The sequence below is a fragment of the Misgurnus anguillicaudatus genome, chromosome 3 (genome assembly GCF_027580225.2).
Source record: "Misgurnus anguillicaudatus chromosome 3, ASM2758022v2, whole genome shotgun sequence".
NCBI classification, from domain to species: Eukaryota; Metazoa; Chordata; class Actinopteri; order Cypriniformes; family Cobitidae; genus Misgurnus; species Misgurnus anguillicaudatus.
The window spans coordinates 4,462,238-4,487,449 of NC_073339.2; the positions used below are offsets into that span (position 1 = coordinate 4,462,238).

Sequence of the window (25,212 nt, forward strand, 5' to 3'; positions counted from 1 at the left end):
AAGTGCTATTACGCCATAAAATATAGTTACTCCTTTAAATCCGCTCAGAAAAGCGCTACGTTTTATTTTGTACCACCAAACTTGCTCGTATAACTACTCATCTTAAATAGGAAAAGCGTTGATGTGTTTGGGCATTTCTAACTTTATCTCTAAATGGTACCATTGAATGAATGGGGCTAAGCTAAATGCTATTGAAGCGTCGCAGCGCGCTCCAGCGCTTACGTGCATGCACACAGATGATAGAGGGATGTATCAACAATTCTTAGTTAAGGTAATAACATATTTTAATATTGAAAATGAGTAGACTATTCCTTTAAGCTTTGCACAGTTTACACTAATGCATGATTGACAGACACAACATTTTAGTTTCATGCACAGCAAGGGACCCTATGCAATGCTTATATTGCTTATTATGTAGGGCCGAATAAGCTTTCGAAATACTGTAGAGATCGGTCTGCTAAACACACCTGTGGTTTCTATTGCAGTAAAAGCAGACTAGCAGTTTAAAATGTTGTTCCCTTTACAAGAGTAAATATTGTATTTACATTAAGACTGTATTTTTGCATTTTTGTATAAAGTATAGAATGTTTATCAATAACATTTACAGAAAATAAGACTATGACTACATAAACTTTTATTTGTAGTTATATTTAACTGTAATGGATTCATTTTGGGTGGGGGCATCTTCTAAGGTATTTGGTTCGAGTCCGGGAAAGACAGCTCTCATCCACTTCACATACTGCTGTCTGACCTGAACAAGAGATGAGATGAGAGAAGTCGTTAAAGGAAAAAAACTTGACAAAGGATTTGTTAGATTGATTTAATTGTTCACAGTCATACAAGAGAGACAAATAGCACAAAGTTGTTATGGATGTGGTATGCATACAATGAGTATGGGATAATTTACCTCATTATTGAGGACACAGAAGACGATGAAGATGAAGGTTCCTTGCTGTGAGTTCAGAATCAGAAAGAGAATCTCGATCATCTTACTGTTATTAATGAAGAAACCCAGAATCCAGGGACAACCAAAAATCACAAACTGGGACAGAATTTTAAAAACCGTAATCCTGGAGAGAGAGAAAGAGAGAGAGAGAGAGAGAGAGAGAGAGAGAGAGAAAGAGAGAGAGAAAGAACTACTTTTAACACTTGGATTTATAGACATCATTAAGTCGAGGTGCATATTTTGAGTTTTGAAAGTCACACTATGTGAAAGTAAATCAAGCACTTTTGAAAAAATTATAAACAACTGATTTCTATGACAAGAGCACTTAAAATCAGGGTGTTTGTTACTTGGTTTGTCTCCTGTGTGAAACGTCAAGGTTGAGGTTTTTGAGAGTTAACTTTAGACTGATCAAGATACCGATGAAGAGAATCATGTTTATCTGCAGAAAAAAAACACAGTAAAGAAACAATCCCTTTCTTTTCCAGTGGTTTAAACTTCAACTGGTCTGAAACTAAAACATACTGCAAGAATGAAGCAAACAGGTCCCAGAAAACTCCAGATGAAGCCTTTCTCCTGTTTAATCCAGCAACTGTTTACAGAAAAAACAAACACTTAAACAGCACCTATTACATTGCTAAAAACAACGTTATTTTGTGTATTTGGTATAATATAATGTATTTGCGTGGTTTATGGTTTTAAAAACACATTATTTTCGACATACCATACATTATTGTTGCTCCGTTAATCTCTGCTTTCCTCAAACACTCTGATTTGTTACAAAGCTCATATTCTACAAAGCACAGTGTCCTTCGATTGGCCAGACGTTGTGACTTCAGCCGGAAATGCCACGCGCCTTATCATTTAGCCCTACTAAATAACAGATCGTGCATCGGAGCTCCGTCGAGTTCTTCATCTAAAAGCCTTTTTTACTATCTTATTCCTATTTATATATTAAGTTTTACCTAGGAATACTTTACCGTGAGGATTATTGAGCAGTACTACCACGTGAAACTATTTATCACTAATAAACACCCACAGTGTTAGCATATAGCCCGCTAGCTTCAACAAACGCTGCCGACTGAAGCTAGCATTTTCCGATCTAATGGCGGATTCATCTAATATTAGAAAAGGTAGTGGCAAGCCAGTTACGCACATTTTTGACAAATAATAGTACATATGAAAAGTTCCAATCAGGATTCAGGCCCCACCATAGCACAGAGACAGCGTTGCTTAGAGTTACAAATGACCTCCTATTAACATCCGATCGTGGTGAAATCTCAATTCTTATATTATTAGACCTTAGTGCAGCCTTTGACACAATAGATCATACAATCTTACTCAATAGACTAGAAAACTATGTTGGTATCAGTGGTCAGGCGCTAGCATGGTTTAGGTCGTATCTAACCAATCGCTATCACTTTGTTTATGTAAACGAGGAAGAGTCATATCACTCCCTGGTTAAATACGGTGTACCGCAGGGATCGGTTTTAGGTCCTATCCTGTTCTCGTTATACATGTTACCTCTAGGAGACATTATCAGGAAACATAACATAAGTTTTCACTGCTATGCGGATGATACCCAGCTTTACATCTCCTCACATCCCAGCGAAACACACACGTTTTCTAAGCTAACAGACTGCCTTAGCGATGTTAGTGACTGGATGGCACATAACTTTCTTAAGCTGAACTCCAATAAGACAGAGATACTTATTATTGAACCGAATCGCTACAAACATAATATGTCAGATTACACGTTGCACATAGATGGCTGCACTGTGGTGCCATCTTCCACGGTAAGGAACTTAGGTGTGATGTTCGACAGCAACTTATCCTTCGATAGTCATATCGCCAACGTCTGCCGTACAGCTTTCTTCCACCTTAGAAATATCTCGAAAATACGCCATATACTGTCTACATCTGACGCAGAGAAGCTTATCCATGCTTTTATGACCTCTAGAATAGACTATTGTAACTCGCTACTCGGGGGATGCCATGCAAATCAAGTAAACAAGCTTCAGCTAGTTCAAAACGCTTCCGCAAGGGTACTTACTCGATCTAAAAAGTACGACCACATAAGCCCAATTCTGGCATCTTTACACTGGCTACCAGTTAAATATCGCATACAATTTAAAATATCACTACTCACCTACAAAGCTTTAAATGGCCTAGCACCCTCATACCTTAGAGAATTACTATCAGAATACAATCCATCACGCACACTACGGTCACAAAATTCTGGTCTCTTGATTATCCCTAGACTATCAAAAGTGTCTAAAAGTGGAAGGTCATTTTCCTACTTAGCCCCTAAGCTCTGGAATGATTTACCAACCGATGTCCGAGAATCAGACACAGTCGATAATTTTAAATCTAGACTTAAAAATTTTCTCTTCAAAAAAGCATTCGCATAATTTGTCTAGAAAAAGTACTTAACTCGAAATAGTTATTTGTACCGAACAAAGCACTCGCGGTCATAAAACAGACCAACCAAATAAATAAATAAAAACCTTATCTTAACGTATAGTCGGATTGCGATTTTGGAACTTTCGTGTTCTTGTGAATAGTATGCCATACAAACCCGTTTGCCACTGAACCTGCATTAACGACGACAGAGGTGCATCCGGCCTTAGACAAACGGGATGGCACGTACGGTGGGGTTGGGCTTGTAGCGCTGTCTGTATATTGCGAATACTATGCCATACAGACCGGTTTGCCACTGAACCTGCATTAACGACGACAGTGGGGCTTCCAGCCTTAGTCAAACGGGTTGGCACGTATGGTCGGGTTGCGATTTTGGCGTTTTTTTGTGTCTTGTGAATAGTATGCCATACAGACCCGTTTGCCACTGAACCTGCATTAACGACGACAGTGGGGCCTCCAGCCTTAGTCAAACGGGTTGGCACGTATGGTCAGGTTGCGATGTTGGCGTTTTCTCATGATCTTGTAAATAGCATGCAATATAGACCCGTTTGCCACTGAACCTGCATTAACGACGACAGTGGGGTTACAGGCCTTAGTCAAACGGGTCGACAGGTTTCATTTTCTCTTTCTCTTAAAAATCAGAAGGTGACCCTTAGTTACCATATATACCGTCGCAGTGGGCCCCCAATTTGCAAAATCCTCAACTGTGGATAATATAATTATGCCGCAATAGTTAGTCTGTCTGAAACTAAGCTGATTAAACCACATCACTGTGTGACACTTGCATTACATGTGAACGGCCCCTACGCTAATATGATTTTGTTTTTCTCTCCCTGTCCTGTCCTCGACCCTGAGGACAATGGGACAAACAGACCCAGTTCCGGTAGATGTGAAAGTCGACTCACCTCTGATCTACTGGTCGTCCATCACTGTGATGCCCAGCTGATGCCTGACCAACGACCACCGGCAGAACCCGCTTAAACCCCGCTTAATCCCCGCTTAATCTCCTTATCCGTTTATATACATATATATCTCCCAAGGGTTTTTCCCTCCTAGGACTTTTTATTTTTTTTTCCTCGGCTCAACAACCCGGGGTTTTTGTTTTTTTTCTCCTAGGGGGTTTTTTACCCCGGGGAGGTAGCCTGCTTGGGCTTAATTTAGCTTCTTCTCCTAGACGTTACATTAGTAATACGCTCGTTCATAATGTCGAGTCATAGCCTCAGCAAATTTGACAGCTTATGCTATTGTGTATTATGTTGTGCTATCTGTCATTTTTCTGTGCTTTTACTGCTTCTATTAATGTAAAGCTGCTTTGAAACAATTGAGTATTGTGAAAAGCGCTATATAAATAAAATTGAATTGAATTGAATTGAATGTTTTAAACATTAGCTCATAATGCAATGTTGACTAGAGTTAAAGTGGCCATGGCATGAAAATGTAAGCATTGCCACTTTGTAGATGTGAGCAAAAATGTGTCGTTTTGGGTGTGTCCTTTAAAATGCAAATGAGCAGATGCAGTGGAAACACTGATCACAATGATGGTGGTTTGTTGTAATTGAAACTCAATTGTGCTGTGAATTATTTTTTCTCTCTCTTTTTCTCTGCACTAAATGGCAGTGCAGTGGTTGGATAGTGCAGATTAAGGGGGTGGTATTATTATAATAAGATCTCCTTATGACATCATAAGGAGAGCCAAATTTCAATGACCTAATTTTTGCTCACACCTACAAAGTGGCAATGCTAACATTTTCATGCCATGGGCCCTTTCAAATCTTGAGAATGACATGGTTAGGGTTAGTGCCAGATCTCATACTGTAGTATAACATTACTTAGAGAGAAAAAAAAATGTTCTGATGATTGAGCAAACACTAAAATTTTCTAGAAGATGTTTAACATGATGTATCAAACACCATAACAGAATTGCAACGCGGTCTCTTCTTTGCCATACAAATATAACACACAAAGTAATAGCAGCCAGATAAAACAAACAAGCTAAAAAACAAAAGTCAAGAGTCTGTCTAAAAGAAACACTGATCACCATGATGGTGACTTTAAATAAATCAATAACTCTACAATAAGATGTAAAATGCAAGTTTACGTTTCAAACAGAGATGGTGATAACTCCGCCCACTTCTGACTTATAGTCTGTAAGTAGTCTATGTTTTCATATTTAAATAATTTTACTACTTACTGAACCATGATTCAAACGCAAGTTTTGAGCAGTGCAGAGTAGCACTTGTTGTTGTTCATTTCTACCATAACAAATGCAGACATGGTTTTAATGTTTTAGTATCCTTACCTTACCAATCTGCCCTGCTCAAGCCACGCTGGTAAATTGGATCAATCAGCTTGGTCATCTGCATTTTCTCGAATAGATAAAATTGATATTGATAAGGCAGAAAAGACAATATTAACTCCTGTCAGTATTGCATTGGGAGCTAATCTTGCAAACATGGTAAGGAGCGTCACATTTCTGGCTGAGGTATTTAGGTCAATCACAACGTTCTGGTTAGCTGGCCAATCGGAGGACACTGAGCTTTTCAGAACGATGAGGTTTGTACAAAATAAACGCCTTTTAGGGAGGCAGGGCAAAGAGGAGGAACAATAATGTACGGTGGGTGGAAAACCTCTGGGAACACAAAATAATAGAAAAATGCAGGTTGACCCCTTTAAGATGTAATTTCTTGAATCCAATCAACTGACCAATCCTCTTTATACATACTTTTCACTGCCGTAGCCTTCAGGAACCAGTCCAGCAGACACGCCCACTATAATAAAATCAATTGCATAACCAATCACAATCAAGAAACCCTTGTTAAGCATCGTCCTCTGTTTGGAGCTGATCTGTGATATGTTCTTCACACAGATGAAGAGCAGCACAGCTTCAATGAACATCCACACAAAGCAGGAGAGAAAGAAGAAGTGAAGAGCTCCTGATATCACAGCACACAACTCCTGGAGACAGAGTTTAAACAATGAAAGTGATTTTCTGTTTTCCAGTTATTTCTTACTAACTAGTCAAACTAAAGATGTTGGTATTCTGTAATCAAAGGTTCTCACCTTGTGAGGTTTTATGAGAGTCAGGAAACGTTGTGTGAGTAAAAACAGAAGATGAGCAGACAGCAGACTGATGCAGAGGTTGATTCGAGCTACATTGTTCACTCCAGGTTTCCATCGACAGAAAGCAAAAGTCAACAGAGCCAAACTAGTAAACACCAGACCCACGATCACAAACACCACATTCATCGACTCCATCGGCTGACTATTATCCTGAGAAAATATGTCACGATACAATGTGTTAAATCTACTGCCCTCACATCTGCATTTGAGTTAGCAGTGTATGGAGTGTTTGTAACTCTTGATAGGGTTTATCTTAAAAATCTGTGTTAAGTTGTCTTACCTCTGATGGGCTTCTGCTGGTTTTCATGATGAGAGCGAATGTTGACAGGTGAAGACATGAACACACAGTAAAGCTGCTGTTGGTCTTTACAACAGAACAACCGTCTACAATCCACTCAGTGATGTTCCAGTACACACAGGAAAGATTAACACTGTCGTTTATCTCCTTTACAGTAAAGAAAAGAACATGCGTGTCAGACATGACTCCAATTTTAACAAAAAAGATATCACAAAAAATGTGTGCATAAACAACAGCAGATAAAGTTTCAGGAGGACGCAGCGTCTTGTTCCCCCTCTAAGTGCAGCATCAACTTAATGCAAACATTTTACCCAACAACCTTGGAAACATCACATGGAACTGAAATATATATTTACACTGGACAAAAACCAAAGTACCTGACACACTTTTCAATTGTGGTACTGTTGCATAATTAGTAGCTATGATGTTTGCTGCATTGCTTTATTTTACATCAAAACTCTGTCTGGAGTTATCTGAAGAGTCAGCTTTGACTCAAGCAACTATAAGAAGTGCATTATGTAAGGAATAATGGACGAAGGGCTGTTGGATTGTTAAAAAATAATGCACACCCAAGGTGGTAATGCAGCATAACTTGAAGAGGAGTGCCGTTACACCCCATCAATTATTTCTCTTATACCACAAGCTGCTCTGGTTGTTATTTTTAAAGTGGCCATGACACAAGACTTTTTTAAGATGTCAAATAAATCTTTGGTGTCCCCAGAGCACATATGTGAAGTTTTAGCTCAAATACCATATAAATAATTTATTATAGCATGTTAAAATTGACACTTTGTATTTGTGAGCAAAAATGTGCCATTTTGGGTGTGTCCTTTAAAATGCAAATGAGTGGATGAAGTGCAAACACTGATCACAATGATGATGGTTTTGTTGCAGTTGAAACTCAATTGTGCTGTGACTCTTTTTTTCTCTGCACTGGATGGCAGTGCTGTGGTTGGATAGTGCAGATTAAGTGGGCGGTATTATTCTAATAAGAGCTCTTTATGACATCATAAAGAGGGACAAATTTCAACAACCTATTTTTGTATGTGCTTGTAGAGAATGGTTTACCAAAGCTAAGTTACTGGGTTGATCTTTTTCACATTTTCTAGGTTGATAGAAGCACTGAGGACCCAATTATAGCACTTAAACATGGAAAAGGTCTCGTTTTCATGCCATGGCCCCTTTAAGACATTTGACAGGTCAGGTGTGCGGTTGTTAAAAAATAATGCACACCTGTGGAACATTTCTCAACCAAGCGTTCAACAGCCTCATGGTATAAACAATAATAAGTGTGATAAGCCAGCATGCAAACATACTAATTTACATAAACTGAACCCCAGATCATCATCTCTAACAGACATAATTACACTGAAATATTTTTGTGTAAAGTTATATCCCAAGCCCAGAGTAACTGGAGATGTTTGAAATTCCTCTTCATATTACATTACATTGCATGTGAATAAGTCAATGAGAGTAACTCACTCTGATGTGTTTGAGGGTGAAGTTAACTGGTTTTGTGAGGGTTTTGTTGGTGGTTGTAGGAAGAGTAGCTGAGATGACAGTGGACATCATGGTATTAACTTTGTTATCTGATGTGTTGAAGAAGTCTGGTTTCAGTAGGTTCTCCATTGTGTTGTAACTCATGAAAGCCACCGCAGCTGATCCTGCAACAGATTCAAGGACAGTCCAATTTAATTTACAAACTGAGTCACAGGTGTACAGTAAACAGATTTAACAGAATGAAATTCGGGACAGATAGGCACCCCCACCCCCCTACATAAATTAAAGTATCAACACACATACAAGAGGTGCTGAATTATGTTTCTGCTGATGGGTGTAAAAAGCTTGCAGAAGGTAAGAATAACGTAAGAAATGCTGTTTGAGTATCCATGGATCATTCTCTTTTAAATTTTACGTAAAACAGTAAACCATCTGGGAACTTTATGGATACCCATTTTAACATACTATGATTTGGGACATACCAATTTAAATTTCAAACTGCAGATGGGACACAGTGATAAAAATGGCATGGCTTATACACAAAAGACAGGACGTAACTGAAGATGGATAAAAAATGTTCAAAGTCCAGATTCAGAGAGTGTGCCACCTTTCGAGCATTTAAGCAAGTTTAAATTTCTGACAAATAAACGTATTAACCAATGCCATTCTAACCCAAACCCAACTTTATCCTCACGCGAAAACAGTTTAAAAATCTGACAAACACCAAAAATCAAACCACAATCCCAAGCGAAAATGGTTAAAAAAGGGAAAAAAATTAATAACCAATAGATGAAACTGGCACAAAGAAAGTCGTGCCACGGACATGTGAAAACATGGAAACACATCACTTACGTGCTCGAAACATTTTGAGCTGAATTCAAAAACAGTCTTTCCTATCTTACCATATCTGCGCTGATCATCTGACCAACGGTGAGCTCAAACTGCTTCACTGCAGAAGCTGCCTTGAAGGCTCCGCTGAGGGCCTATGGTTATTTTTTTAACCATATCTGCTCTCTGACAATAAATATTGGCTGTGTTGAAATTCGTTAAATCACAACAATATTATTGCATACCTGAATTCAAATTGTTCCTGGCGATCCCAATAAGATCAATTTCTATAGAAGCATTTGATGTGTGGAGCTGAGGGATTTTATCAAGGTTGGCCTGTCGTCCAACCACAAACAGTTGCGCCTCTGATTTAAAATAAACAAATAAATAAACGCTAATTTTATGTCATCCAGAACATCAAGAGCATGACTTTAGTTACATTGTATATATTTTACATCTATAGTTTTATAATTACATTAAATGATATTTTAGTGATGGTTGTGTCTCTCTTACCCACAGCTGCACAAGTGAAACTGACATTTTCATAGGTGTTTGTTTGCTTCACCAACATTGACACAAGCTTCTCACTGGCTTCTAACACATCTGACGCTAGTTTCTTTGGGTCAACTGATGATGTGTTTATCTTCTCTGAAGTGCTGAAAAGCTTGTCCATGAACATGGTAACATTCTAATTCAGCAAATAAGAAAATAGGTGAAGATCCAAAAACAATCAACATATATTTAATGTGATAATTTTTCTCTGATAGATTTACCGTTAAATTGAGAACAGTAATATTCTCTATCTGGTCAAGGAGATTCTGCATACATGAGGTTCCCTGTGGACAAGAACGTAATATTAAAGATTTTGGTTGACTAGTGAAGACATCAACCTCACTAACCTCACTGTCATCACCAAACACTGTGGCAGTTGTGACATTGACAGAATAATATTTGATGAGTAGAGCTAGGGATTTTTTTAAAAATGTTTCTCTATATTAAAAACATCATAGTTGCTTTTATACATGTATGAAAGTACATAAACAGAGCACTTCATACTTTATACTTGTAATGCTCTTTAAATTAACAGAATCTAGTTGTTAGCAACTGTAGTAAAAAATCTGTCAACTTACCATGCAATTTATACCTGAAACAAATCATAACCACAATAATAAATTAAAGCCAAATTACAGTATATTTAAATTACAGTCATAAATCAATGGGATTCAAGTACACGAGAAAATTTAGAATATGAGATGTCGGTTAATTTTATTAAACAGCATTGTGTTACATGCATTGCCCGATTTGCATGGTGGAAAAAAATAAAACCAGTAGACTATTTTCACATTACTGGGTGCAGTGATCGCTGGTGTGAAAGTTGTATACGTGGTAATAGCGCTCTTAACATCTAAAAGATTTAATTAATTATAATTAATGATCAAACCCAGCTAACTGAGAAAATAATTTTTTTCTTGAAAATTCCCAATGTCATGTTTTAATGTTCACACAATTGTTAAAACAACAAATGTTTATTATATTTACTTATTTGCTTGATATCTAAATAATAATCGAGAAACATTGCATTTTATCATTTCAAAAACGTTAATTCTTAATGTTCGGTAAAATATTGCTGTAGAAAACACAATTCACTTATTAGGTTTGGATGTTGATGATGTGTTTTATTTTAAAGGGGACATATTATGAAAATCTGACTTTTTCCATGTTTAAGTGCTATAATTGTGTCCCCAGTGCTTCTATCAACCTAGAAAATGTTAAAAAGATCAACCCAATAACTTAGTTTTGGTAAACCATTTTCTGCAAGCATGTGAAAAAATAGGTCATTGTAATTTGGCCCTTATTGTGATGTCAGAATAAGGTAATACCGCCCCCTTTATCTGCACTATCCAACCACAGCACAACCATTTAGTATGGAGAAAAAGAGAGAGAGATAAAATATTTCAGAGCACAATTGAGTTTCAATTGCAACAAACCACCATCATTGTGATCAGTGGTTGCACTTCATCCGCTCATTTGCATTTTAAATGACACACCCAAAACGGCACACTTTTGCTCAGACCTATTTTAGACTTAGTTTACATCTTAAAGGGGTCATATGATGAAAATGTTAGCATTGCCACTTTGTAGGTGTGAGCAAAAACAGGTCATTGAAATTTGGCTTTCATTATGATGTCATAAGGATATCTTATTAGAATAATACCGCCTCCTTAATCTGAACTCTGAAAGAGAGAGAAAAGAAGGACTTGACAGCACAATTGAGTTTGAATTGCAACAAACCACCATCATTGTGATCAGTGTTTGCACTTTATCCGCTCATTTGCATTTTAAAAAACACACCCAAAACGACACATTTTTGTACTTGACAGCACAATAGAGTTTCAATTACAATAAACCACCATCATTGTGATCAGTGTTTGCACTTCATCCGCTCATTTGCATTTTAAAAAACACACCCAAAACGACACATTTTTGCTCAAACCCACAAAGTGGCAATGCTAACATTTTCATCATATGACCCCTTTAAGTCACCATTATGGTGATCATTGTTTGTTTTAGTTGGACTCTTGTCCCTTAATGCTTTGTTGCTAGTTTTTCTCCGGTTGCATTATTTTGTCTGTATAAATCACATATGTTATGCAAATCTAACTTTATTGATGCAGTTCTACATAATTGTTAAGTTTATCTTTTAATTTATGGATTTACTTGCATATCAAAGGTTATTTTGTCAAAATGAGATCCAGCACTTTGTCATAAGGATTTTACAATCTATTGACAAAACTTCATGCAGGACTCCCAGCATGCACTTCGGCATGGATAAATAATTAATCTTTTACTATTTTCTTTGTCACCATTATTGAGATTCATACTTTGATTCTTGATGTTTGTGTGTTTCAAGACCACAGTGGTTAATTTTTGTCCATTGTTTCTAAAAATCTGTAATAACAAATGCTTATGGGAGTGCTGGATCTTATAGACACGATTGACAGAAAATAAGCTTTTGATGAGTGAATAAAATGATGATCTTTCGATCTTTAAAATGACGTTGTGTACAAATCACTACAGAACTGCACCAATGATGTTAGATTAGTATAAAAATGTTTCTTATAAATATAGAGTAATGCAACAAGGGAATAACTAGCGACAAACCTTCAATGGCTAAGAATTCAACTAAAACAAACACTGATCACCATAATAGTGACTTAAAATGAAACAAATCATCAACATCTAAACCTAATAAGTGAATTGTGTTTTTACAGCAATATTTTTACTGAACATTGACATTTTTTATAACAGTTTTTAAATAATAAAATGCAATGTTTCTCTATCTTTTACATAACAATCAAACAAGTCAATATAATAAACAGTTGTTGTTTGAAACATTGTGTAAACATTAAAACATGACATTGTCATAACGTTTAAAAATGGTAAAATGTAACATTCCTCAAACGTTCAGACAACACAAAAACGTTCTTAGAACGTCAAGAAAATTGGACACTTTTGGCGTTGGCAGAGCGTTTTTGGGAACGTTCAAGGAATGCTTTTAAAACTTTTCTCTATTAGCTAGAAAGACATGCATATCTAATCAGATGTACATACTGTAAAAAAATGATAAAATTTACAAAAAATTATGAAATGAAAACTGATGAAAACTGATTAGATGTTTTGGTAAATCAAGACTATGAAGTAATGAAAAAAACAACACTTCACATTACCAGATGTGGTGATCGCTGGTGTGACAGTTGTATAAGTGGTAATATCGCTGTTAACACCTGAAAGATTTAATGAATTACAATTACTGAAAAAAGACATGTGTATCTAATCAGATGTACATAACATGTAAAAAAGTAATGATACAATTAACTAAAAATGAATGAGTGCTGAAAACTGATTGGCCATTGTGAATCCAGACTAAGAATTAATGTTAGATTATGACCTTCAAATGAAAAAGCAAATGACATCAGCAAAGTGTTCATGAAAAACACATGTAGACTAATATTACTCATACAGCCATCACAAGCCCATCTCCATCTAAAGGTAAAATGATGTAATCAGGTGAGGGAGTGAATGATCTACTTGTGGAGGTTTATGATTCAGATTTTGTCTCTGATGTTGGAGTCTTCAAAGGTGTGTTTGTGTTTTTTGTGTTATGTGTGAAATAGTCAAATACAACCAAAACAGTGCATTTTACAGTGTAGAACACCAAATATTGTTATTTTTACCTTTAGATATTTTCAGATTGACCTCTTCATATTCGTCTACTTTATGTAGCTTCACTCCACACTTGTAATTCCCAGAGTCTGACTCCCGTAGATCAGTGATCGTCACTGTAAACTTTCCTTTTCCATAATCTTTCAGTCTGAATCTCCCGATAGAAGTCCGATCAGATGATACTATTATATCTTCATCTTTACATTGATGTCTGCAGAAATACTTTTTGTTTTCTGAATCCGGTACAGGAGTACATGTAATTGTGACTTGATCTCCTTCACGTTTGTTTATAAAAATCCCATCAGCAGCTGAATGTCCAAACCCTTTTGAATTAAATAGAAAACATATTAACTCACCTGCACACAGTACGATGTCTTTCTTGATTTTTAATGATGTTTGATTTTTTAGATGAAGGTCTGAGTAACTGAGTAGTGTTTATATACTGGTACAGTTTTATGATAACATCAATCACAAAGACCTTTCTTTCTGAAACAGTCTATTAGCATAGTTTTAAAGCTACATTTATGAGCATTCAGTATGAAAACCTTGTGTAAAAAGTGTAGAGAGACATTTTATTTTTATATCATCATACTGCAAGTTTGATGTGTCACACAGACACAGTAGAGAAGCAACATACTATACACTCTAAAAGGGTAAAAAGGGATGAACCCAACGTACTGGGCTGTAACTATTCTGGTTTGTTTTAGCCCATTGTCAGGTCAAATGTAAACCTTTCTTGGTTAATTTACCCCAACAGGTCAATTTGATTTGAGGTTCACTGAGGTTGTGGGTGATTTGTATTTTGTTACTAAAACAAATTGTCACCGGTCGGGGTGGACCACTAATGTCCCCCCCTTAAGTTCCACCTCGAGGAGGTCCCCAAAGATACCCCAATGACCAAGCACACGAGAGAAGATAAGTGAAATTAAAACAAACTTCATTTAAATTAATTAAAATGTTCTTGGGAAGGGGAAAGGGAAATCTAAAATAAAGTCTTCTGTTTCTCTTCTCCTCTTGCAGGAGGGAAGGGGGCCAGGCACCAAGGGCAAGCGCGCCCACAGGGCGAAAGGGGAAACGGAGCTCTTCCGCTCCCACGGCCGGTAAGTATATTCTCCTGGGAGCCTTTTGTCCTCCTCCATGTGGCTTTGTTGACGCGTGGCGCCCTCCTCTTCTCCTGGAGGCAGAAATGCAAACACACAATAAGTGGGTGGAAAAGTGAGAGCGGCTACCTGCAACCTGGTGAGGGTACTATTCATTGAGTCGGGATTTGAAATGACTTGTCTCTCCACTCCTCTCTACAGGGTGCTGGGCCGACGTCTACTTCCCCGGAGACTGAAGGTGGACACCACACACTGAAGCAGAACTCCCGAGAATGCAAGTAAAAGGTAAGGTGAGTATTGCTACTAGTTCCGACTTGGAAGTGACTTGCTCCTTCTGTCTCCTCTCTCCACAGGCTACTTGGACAACTCTCCTCCGTCCGTGGACCCCAGGTCCTCACAGCTAATTACACAGAGCTCCTAAAGTCATGGCAAAGAACAAGGTAAGTATAAATTTTAACTTGGTTCAAGTGACACTCTGTATCTCGCTGAGCGTGCTGTTCTGAGCTCCCCGGGCTTTCAAGGTGGGTATAGCTTTTGGCTCGGTTCAAGTAACACTCGGTGTCTTACTGGGGCGTGTTGTTCTGGGCTTTACCGGACTTTCAAGGTAAGTATAGCCCTTAGCTCGGTTCAGATAACTCTCGGTGTCTCACTGGGGCGTGCCGTTCTGGGCTCTACAGGGTTTTCAAAGTAAGTGTAGCTTTTAGCTCGGTTCAGATAACTCTCTGTGTCTCACTGGGGCGTGCCGTTCTGGGCTCTACAGGGCTTTCAAAGTAAGTATAACTTTTAGCTCGGTTCATATAACTCTGGGTGTCTCACTGGGGAGTGCCATTCTGGGCTCTACAGGGCTTTCAAAGTAAGTGTAGCTTTTAGCTCGGTTCAGATAACTCTGGGTGTCTCACTGGGCGTGCTGTTCTGGGCTTTACGGGATTTTCAAGGTAAGTATAGCTCTTAGCTCGGTGCAGATAACTCTCAGTTTCTCACTGGGCATGCTGTCCTGGGCTTTACAGGACTCTTCAGAGTAAGTATAGCTTTAGCTTGTTTCAGATAACTCTCAGTGTCTCACTGGGCGTGCTGTTCTGGGCTTTACAGGACTTTTGGGGTGAGTATAACTTTTAACTTTACTACGGGCAGCGGATTTCTCAATCACTGTGTCTGGGTTCTTTGATTTCACAGCCAGGTATTGTACAAGAAAAACCATACGTCACATTGGCTTCATTCAAGGACTAGGGAGGGCAGTCTTTACCAGCTTCCACTGCTACTCGTTGGACCGAGCACGGCTGGCGTCGTCCCGGGAAAGGGAGGTAGATGGGGCCGCGACCCTGCATCCGTGCGGTCAGACTGATACGCCCACTTTCTGTTCCTTCCATGGGCCGGGCAGGTACCTAGATCAGAGGGACAGGCAGCTGGAGTCTCTCCACAGTACAAGACATGCACACAGATGGTTAGTTCGTAACAGTTTCACCACTCCCCATTTTACAATATGGTCTTCCCCCACAATACCTCACTTGATGTACTCGCTCGACTTTCTCCTTACTTGGACTCAAGGGCTGAAGTTGTAGGTGGGTGAATACAGGATGGTGGTCATTGCCACAGCAGTCCACGTAGCACCCACCAAGGTTGCCTTGACCTAAGTGCGGCTGCAGACAACAGGAGACACGGCACAGCACTGCAAGACTTCAGGTGCACACACATCAAAAAGCACACTCACCCACTGCAATACACACACTTTAGTGACTCATAAGGCCGGTACTCCACACTACGTCAAGACACCCTGAGGGAAACGCTGGGGCCACTGACACGGGCAGTGGTGTTGTCGCTTCAAGTACCCACACGATGATATGCGTTGCCCTTTAATCCTCTGGCTCGCCCACCGGCTTCGTTCTCCACGGTGGGGCCACTAAAACAATGAACAATCTCTACACACAGAATTAATCTCCATTTCCTGGTGTCCAAATGAAAGTAAACAACCCGCTGTACTCACATTTTCCGGAACGTTCGTCTTCCTTCCTCCTTAACTCTCTTTTTCTTCCGACAGCCCTCCAAATGCCCAACAACGCTGTCCTATTCTCGCCGTGAGATCGGTTCTTTACTCTGCCTTCAATGCAACATACAAACAGGTAAGCACATGACTCTTCAAACTTTGTTTTCTTCAAACCTGATCTGTTGGTACATCTCCAAATGCTTCATTCCATCAGCGAGTCCTCTTTAAATGCTTCTGCCTGTTCGCCCGTCGCCGTAACAGCACATACACAGCCTCACCCATAGTATTTCTTTCCAACCACGACAACTTCCTGTATCTTCCACGCTTCCTTTATACTCATCTCAGCGTGTGAACCGCCCAATCAACGATCGCCACATCATCGCCCACACCTGTTACACATTGCCATTGATTTGGTTGCCCGGGGTTACCCGGAAGTGACGGGTGTTTGCACAATTCGGTCCGGGCGGAACTTCTCCTCACATCTATGGTTCAGCCCTGAAAGTCACTTGTGACAAAATCATGTGTTTTGTTCATTATTATAAAATACAGTTGTTCATTATTTTAACCAGAAGCAATGTACATTTATATTGGGAGTAGGGAAGCAGGACATATGATGATCCGGACAATCCATCCGCAAATTATGCTTTGGTTTTGTCTAAATAGCATTGCAGTTGTATGAGTTATTACAGTACCTCAAAATATTGTGCTGACCTGCCTTCACGTTAACCAAACTTATACACAGCAAAAAGTCCAGTGTTAAATGATCTCTCACAGAGTTGATTTCAACACTTTTTGTGAGTTTATATAGCTCCACACTAGGGATGTGCCCGAAGCCGAATACGTTATTCTGAAGGGCACGGATAATGACTTCGAATAACAAATTCATCCGAATAACAGAAAAAAAGAATTGGCCAGACACAACCACGTGTTTGCTGGAACAGCACTTAATTATAAACTTCTTAAATCTGACTTTTTCATGTTTAAGTGCTATAATGTGGTTCACATTGCTTCTATAAACCTACAAAATGTGAAAAAGATCAACCCAGTAACTTAGTTTTGGTAAACCATTCTCTGCGAGCACATAAAAATGAGGTCACTGAAATGTGGCTATCCTTATGATTTCATAAGGGGATCTTATTATAATAATACCGCCCCTTAATCTGCACTATCCAACCACGGCACTGCCATTTAGTGCATAGAGAAAGGGAGAAAGAAAAAATTATTGACAGCACAATTGAGTTTCAATTGCAACAAACCACCATCATTGTGATCAGTGTTTGCACTTCATCCGCTCATTTGCATTTTAAATGACACACCCAAAACGGCACATGTTTGCACACACCTACAAAGTGGCAATTTTAACATGCTATAATAAATTATCTATATGGTATTTTAAGCTAAAAATTCATATATGTGCTCTGGGGCCACCAAACATTTATTTGACATCTTAAAAATTATTGTGACATGTGCCCTTTAAAGCATGAATTATATTTGTGAGAAGTGAATGAGTGCAATCTATGAAATTACATGAATGACATTTTGTGCGCGTCTCTTATTTATCTAAAAATTTACCTTTTTCGTTTTTTTCCGTTTTATTTAATTTCATAATACCAGAAAAGCCTGATAAAATGCTGCACTCTGATAATGAAATATTTGGTAATAACTCAGTGGGCCCTATTTTAACGATCTGAAACGCAAGTCCGAAGCGCAAAGCGCAAGTGACTTTGTGGGCGGATCTTGGGCGCTGTTGCTATTTTCCCGGCGGGAGAAATAAGTCTTGCGCCGGGCGCAAATCAATAAGGGGTTGGTCTGAAGTAGGTTCATTATTTATAGGTGTGGTTTGGGCGTAACGTCAAATAAACCAATCAGAACGCTATCCAACATTCCCTTTAAACGCAAGGGCGCAAGTTCCATGGCGGGTTGCTATTATTATGACGGGTTTGGGGGCTTTGAAATCGGACACAAGAAACGCAAGCAAGGTTCAACCCCAAAGTAAACTTACAAATCAAGTTCACATACATGAAGGTTTCTTATGAAAACATTTTAATTATTATTTAGATAAAATAAACGTAATACAGCCACACAACAAACTTATGGAAATATTTTAATCGTTATTTGCATGATAATTGTTAAACGCTGCCACACAAAATAAATAAAAACTATCACCACAATGCTCACCACAATGATTTCCCTTATCTCATGTATTAATATTTTTTATTGTAACAATTTATGATTTAATGATTTCCCTTATCTTATATTTTTTATTGTAACAATTTATGATTTGCAAAAATAACTGTTGCATCTGTGTAGATTAGATAAGCAATGCGCGTTGTGCACGCTATACATTATGGTCAAGCATGCGCCCTTAAAATAGCATAATGAACCACGCGCAACGCGCCACTGACTTTAGACTAGTTTTTTTTTGGTCAGTGGCGCAATTGTTTTTTGAAACGGCAAAATAGCATAAGAGATGGTTTGCGCCGGAGCACGCCTCCTTTTTTTCGCTGAACCGCCCAGGGAGCGCAAGTTCATTCCCTAGTTTGCCGACGTGCGTCTGTGGAGGGAAAAACCCGCTGTGCGCCAGTGCAAAATACGAAATGATACATGCGTCACTGACAAAGTCACTTGCGCTGGGTGCAAGATAGGGCCCAGTGTCTCCAAGTGACTCCAGTCACAGATGATCTTTTAATTACTTTAAATTGAAGCAAGCTTTATTGTCAGTCTAGGTGAATATAAAATAAATAAATAAGTAAATAGATAAAAATATGAAAATGTAACATTCTAACTATGACATGAATTGCAATTAACATAAAAATTAAGTAAATAAACAACAACTAAACCATTTGAATTAAAACTTTCTAATTACCTCAATTGTTTAAAATCATGTTGCTTGTATTACATTTATGGTCAAAACTGATTTTAAAATAAAAGAGCATGCTGTTATTTGAAATTTTTATTGAAAATTTGATTGTTTATTTAGATGATGATTAAAACAATGTGTTATGTCCGCGCAAACACTGTATGGACATAAATAATAATGAGCTCAGCAAGTTTGTTGTAATGCTTATTATGCTTTCGTAAATTATTTTCAAAACAGATGTCTTTGAACTATTCTGTTTACATGTGTATACATCCATGCATGCGTCTGTGCGTTTCGGATCTGTCAGTCATCGAGTCTTGTCAATCTTAATCACTTTTTAACATAAATCAGGTCCCGAACTTTATCTTCTATCTTAACTCTTTAAACATCAAGGAAGTCCTGCATTTCATTTTCAAATTCCTGATTGTTTTTAAACTGAAATCAAAATGTTAATGGACACGCATCTTTGTTGTATTAGGTTAATCATGTAGGACGGTGCACCTCTCAGAAAACGTACAAATAAAGATAATTTCAGATGTTTAATTACTAGAGCAGTGGTGTAGTCTACGTGATACGCAGGTTTACACCATATACCCACCAGGAATTGTCAAGGATTTCCGTATACCCACTAAAAATAGCGTGAGGAACTATCAGTCATAATTTAGATGTGAAGCACTGACCATTAGCATGCTACACTTGCTACTTTAGCAGGTTGAACTGCATATACATATTAGGCTATAGACAAGTTTCCCGGGCACTTCAGGTTTACTTCCTGTTTCTGCCAAGAACTTCCTGCGCAGGCTGAGTAGTGGTGTAAAAATGGCTTTGGAATGGCAACATTTGACCGAAAATCTTGTTAAAAACGATGTTTTGACCATTCCACATCCAAGTAAGGTAACATAATGGGCGGACAACATTCAAGATCTTTTCTTATTTTATTGATTCCATGGCGGTGGATGGGAATGCAATAAATAACCTGAAAAGCTCAGAGGCGTTTCAGTCCCTCCATTCCGACAAAGTGGGCTGTGGTTGAGATTCATACTCTGATTCTTGATGTTTGTGCGTCCCAATTACACAGCAGACATTTCTTTTGTGCAAAGTTTCTTAAACTCCTTAATGACAAACTGCTGTGAAAGTGCTGGATCTCATTTACATTATTGACAGAAAATAAAGTTTTGATTTGTAAATTAATTAGGTGATGATCTTTACAAATAAACCAAGCACCCCAGCTAGAAATAAAAAGCTCCAAGAACGCTCCCCGAAAGCTCCCGAATGTCCCCAAAAACATTCTGCCAACGTTAAAAGCGGCTAGTTTTTTTAAGTTCTAGGAACGTTTCTGTTGTCTGAACGTTAGAGTAATGTTACATTTTACCATTTTTAAACGTTATGACAATGTCATGTTTTAATGTTCACACAATGTTTAAAACAACAGCTGTTTATTATATCGACTTGTTTAATTGTTATGTAAATGATAGAGAAACATTGCATTTTATTATTTTAGAAAACATTATTTCTGAATGTTCAGTAAATACATTGCTGCAGAAAACTCAATTCACTTACTAGGTTTAGATGTTGATGTTTGTTTCATTTTAAGTCACCCTTATTGTGATTAGTGTTTGTTTTAGTTGGTCTCTTGACACTTGACTTTTTGCTTGCTAGTTTTTTCCTGATTGTGTTAACTTTGTGTTAATGCACCACATTTGTTATGAACATGCCGAGTTAATAGTGTTATTCTGCGGTTGTTGGTACATACTGGTAAAGATCATCACCTAATTCATTTACTAATCAAAACTTTATTTTCTGTCAAAAATGTAAATGAGATCTAGCACTTTCACAGCAGTTTGTTATTAAGGAGTTTTAGAAACTTTGGACAAAAAATAACTGCTGTGTAACTGGGATGCACAAACATCAAGAATCAGACTATGAATCTCAATCATGGTGACAATTAAATGAAAAACTTCATGCTGCAATGCATGCTGGGTATTAACAAATTACAAACCTCATTCAGGACTCCCAGCATGCACTGCAGCATGGATAAATAAGGATTTTTTAAACAATTTTAATTGTCACCATGGTTGAGATTCATAGTCTGATTCTTGATGTTTGGGCATCCCAACTATACAGCGGATATTTTTTGTCCAAAGTTTCTAAAACTCCTTAATGAAAAACTGCTGTGAAAGAGTTGGATCCAACATACACCATTGGCAGAAAATAAACCTTTGATTAGTAAATGTATTAGGTGATGATCTTTACCATTATGTACCAACAACCACAGAAACACACTAACAACTTTTCACAACAAATGTGGTGCATTAACACAAAGTCAACACAACCAGGAAAAAAATAGCAGGCAAAAAGTCAAGTGTCAAGAGACCAACCAAAACAAACACGAATCACAACAAGGGTGACTCAAAATGAAACAAAACCTCAACATCCAAACCCAGCAAGTGAATTGAGTTTTCTACAGCGATATGTTTGCTGAACATTCAGAAACAATGTTTTCTAAAACAACAAAATGCAATGTTTCTCTATCATCTACACAACAACCAAACAAGTCAATACAACAAACAGCTGTTGTTTTGAACATTGTGTGAGCATTGAAGCGTGACATTGTCATGACGTTTAAAAATGGTAAAATGTAACATTACTCTAACGTTCAGACAACAGAAACATTCCTAGAACTTAAAAAAAACTGGCCGCTTTTAGCGGTGGCAGAATGTTTTTGGGAACATTGGGAACTTTCAGGGAACGTTCTTAGAACTTTTTATTTCTAGCTGGGACCACAGAATTACACTTTGAACTTTACATGTTCATAACAAATGTGGTGATTAACACAAAGTTAACACAACCAGGGAAAAAAATAGCAAGCAAAAAGTCAAGAGTCCAACTAAAACAAACACTAATAAAACATATTAAAAAACAAAACATCAACATCTAAACCTAATAAGTGAATTGTGTTCTCTACAGCAATATTTTTAATGAACACTAAGATAATGTTTTATAACAGTTTTAAAATAATAAAATGAAATGTTTCTCTATCATTTACATAACAATCAATCAAACAAGTCAATATAATACACAGGTGTTGTTTTAAACATTGTGTGAACATTAAAACATGACATTGTCATAACGTTTAAAAATGGTAAAATGTAACATTCCTCTAACATTCAGACAACCTAGAAACGTTCTTAGAACGTTAAGAAAACTGGACACTTGTAACACCATCCATAGTTTACTTTTTCTGCACGCTAACCAAAGACAGTAAAAGATGCAAACTCACTAACCGGAAGTGCTTGGCAGACACAACAGGAAATCGTTGGCAGAGTGAAAGGCTAATGGCGGCCCACCTATTTCACCCAGGAAACTTGTCTATGATATTTCAACACCAAGTGTTTGATTTCCTGCCAAACTGCGCAATCCGATCGGCGTATGAAATCAAATTACCATAGCGGTGCAAAAGTGACTGCACTCTGAAAATTACTGGTACTTTCTCCGTTATGTTTACAGACATTTCCTTTTATTCATAAACTGAAAATTCTGTAGATTTGCAGAACATTGTCCGTAGCCTTTACGGACACTTCATTTGCCTATGAAACGCAACAATGGTGACAATCAACAACAAAGCTTTATGCCGCAATGCCTGCTGGGTACCAGGATAGAAAACTCTATCTTACCATTTACTGTCACCATGGTTGAGATTTGTATCCAAATATTGATATCTCTCTGAAGCAAAAGCTACAACTGAAACATTACGGCAATCTTATTCAACACATTCACTTTTAGATCGGCATAGAGAAAACACTGTTCATGATAATGGTGATTTGTTGTAATTTCAACATTTTTTCAATAAAAATGGAGGGTGCAAACCTGATATTGATTCAATGGTATTAACATTGACAAATCATCAATTGTTAATGTTGTTTCAATGGTTTCATGCTATCTGGGAGTCCATGTGGAGAAGTGAATGAGTGGAGCGGTACTGGAACATAAGCTCCGGAGAGTTAAAAACGCACATGTTACTAAACAACATTAAAATCATCAATCATGTTTATTACTTTATCTGGAGGTAAGGCCCAAAATGTTCTAAAATAAGCCCATGTTGATGTCCTGATGATTTTTAGCTGCCTTTAGTTCCTCTTTCAGCATGTTTGCTTGTGCTTTACAGTGTTAAACTTCCCTTCTAAAGGATCTTAAAGGGGTCATAGCATGAAAATGTTAGCATTGACACTTTGTAAGTTTGAGCAAAAATGTGTCGTTTTGGGTTTGTTTTTTAAAATACAAATGAGCGGATGAAGTGCAAACACTGATCACAATGATGGTGGTTTGTTGTAATTTAAACTCAATTGTGCTGTCAAGTCCTTCCTTTCTCTCTCTTTCTCTCTGCACTAAATGGCAGTGCAGTGGTTGGATAGTGTACATTAAGGGGGCGGTATTATTCTAATAAGATATCCTTATGACATCATAATGAAAGCCAAATTTCAATGACCTATTTTTGCTCACACCTACAAAGTGGCAATGCTAACATTTTCATGCCATGGCCCCTTTAAACTTCTGTGACACTGCTTGTATTATATGCAAAAAATAAGCTTTTTATGTCAATGACTATTCAAATGAGAGTTAATTCATGGTCATCCTATATCCGTATTAATTAAAAACATTTACACCGTTAAATTACAGATGGTAATGTTATCAATAGTTGTCAGATAATAGCTATTTAAAGAGTAGATATTTTCTCCTTGTGTTAGCCACAGATTGAAGATTGTAAACAGTTTATTAAATTTATTTTTAATTCAGGTTTCATCCGAATACAAATAGAGATACAAATAATTTTGAGATTGTTACAAATACAGATAAAGATACAAATACTGACTCCGCTGCACACCCCTACTCCATTCATCAGAGTTAATTGAACACTTTCAAGAAAGTTACATTTTGAAAACTAGGCCAGAGTTTCCTTGTCTCACAAAAGTGTTATTGGGTCACATCATGAGATTTTTAAGCTGTAAAATAAGTCTTTGTGTACCCAGAGTGCATATGTGAAGTTTTAGCTCAAAATATACTTTATTACAGCATGTTAAAATTACCACTTCATACACACCAAAGTTAAATGTACACTGCTGGTGTTTACACGAGTAACACCTGGTTATACCCATACAGTGTATGTTAACACTGGCAATTTTGCTGTGTACATGCAAGTAAAAATTTGCCATTTTTAGGTGTGTCCTTTATAATGCAAATGAGCGAATGAAATGCAAACACTGATTGCAGTGATAGTGACTGTAAATGAAACAGCCATCAAACTCTACAAGTAACAACGATTATAATAGAGAGGATAGAGTTACAGATTGCATTACAGGGGCATTAAAAATGTTACATATCTGGGTTAAAACTTTGATGATTAACTCGATCAATTAACTCCAACTCTGAACATCAATTTACTCTAAATATGTTTCATTTACTCGTTAGGTTTTGATTTCAACTCAAAAATGTTTAACACTGAAATTTTAACTTTCCAATTTCTGCTGTGTATCATCAAACTACTGAGACATAAATACACACAAAACTGACCTGACAGACAAATCCAGATGCACACAGCATAGACGAACTTCATTTTTGATGTGTAAATCTTCCAGCAAGACCAGTACATCAGTAGTTCATGTTAGTGTGAACTGTGTTTTTTTACTCACAGAAACTGCATAAGAGTACTCGCTTGCAAAACTTCCTCCTTCTCTCACTTTTTTTTACACATATTTGAGGTCAGTGTTTGTGCTTTCTGTTGTAATGGTTAGGAATTAGATCTAAAATCTGAGATCAGTGTGATATAAACGCTCATCAGTATGTCAGCAAGGAACAGATGCGTACACAGATAAAATGGCAAAGATGACAGCAGAAATAAATAGTTTGGATCCAGAACGGTTGTTCAATGTAACATGCTAT

The 25,212-nt window shown here is 37.6% G+C and overlaps 1 protein-coding gene and 1 long non-coding RNA gene across 2 annotated transcripts; both read right to left on the reverse strand.

Annotated features, from left to right (window-relative positions):
• Nucleotides 1–336: 336 nt before the first annotated feature.
• LOC129443896 (adhesion G protein-coupled receptor E3-like) lies at nt 337–9,985 on the reverse strand. The gene is made up of 11 exons (XM_055204150.2): nt 9,884–9,985; nt 9,624–9,798; nt 9,356–9,475; nt 8,265–8,446; nt 6,765–6,929; nt 6,425–6,634; nt 6,087–6,319; nt 1,469–1,535; nt 1,294–1,385; nt 908–1,070; nt 337–751 (listed from the first exon to the last, which is right to left on the reverse strand). Exons 1-11 carry the CDS (start codon nt 9,932–9,934, stop codon nt 635–637), a joined length of 1,575 nt encoding a protein of 524 aa, XP_055060125.2. The 5' UTR covers nt 9,935–9,985; the 3' UTR covers nt 337–634.
• A 2,850-nt stretch (nt 9,986–12,835) lies between these two features.
• On the reverse strand, nt 12,836–24,954 carry LOC129445243 (uncharacterized). The gene is made up of 3 exons (XR_012363630.1): nt 24,844–24,954; nt 13,346–13,657; nt 12,836–12,895 (listed from the first exon to the last, which is right to left on the reverse strand). It is a non-coding gene; the product is annotated as an uncharacterized lncRNA (long non-coding RNA).
• Between the last annotated feature and the right edge of the window lie 258 nt (nt 24,955–25,212).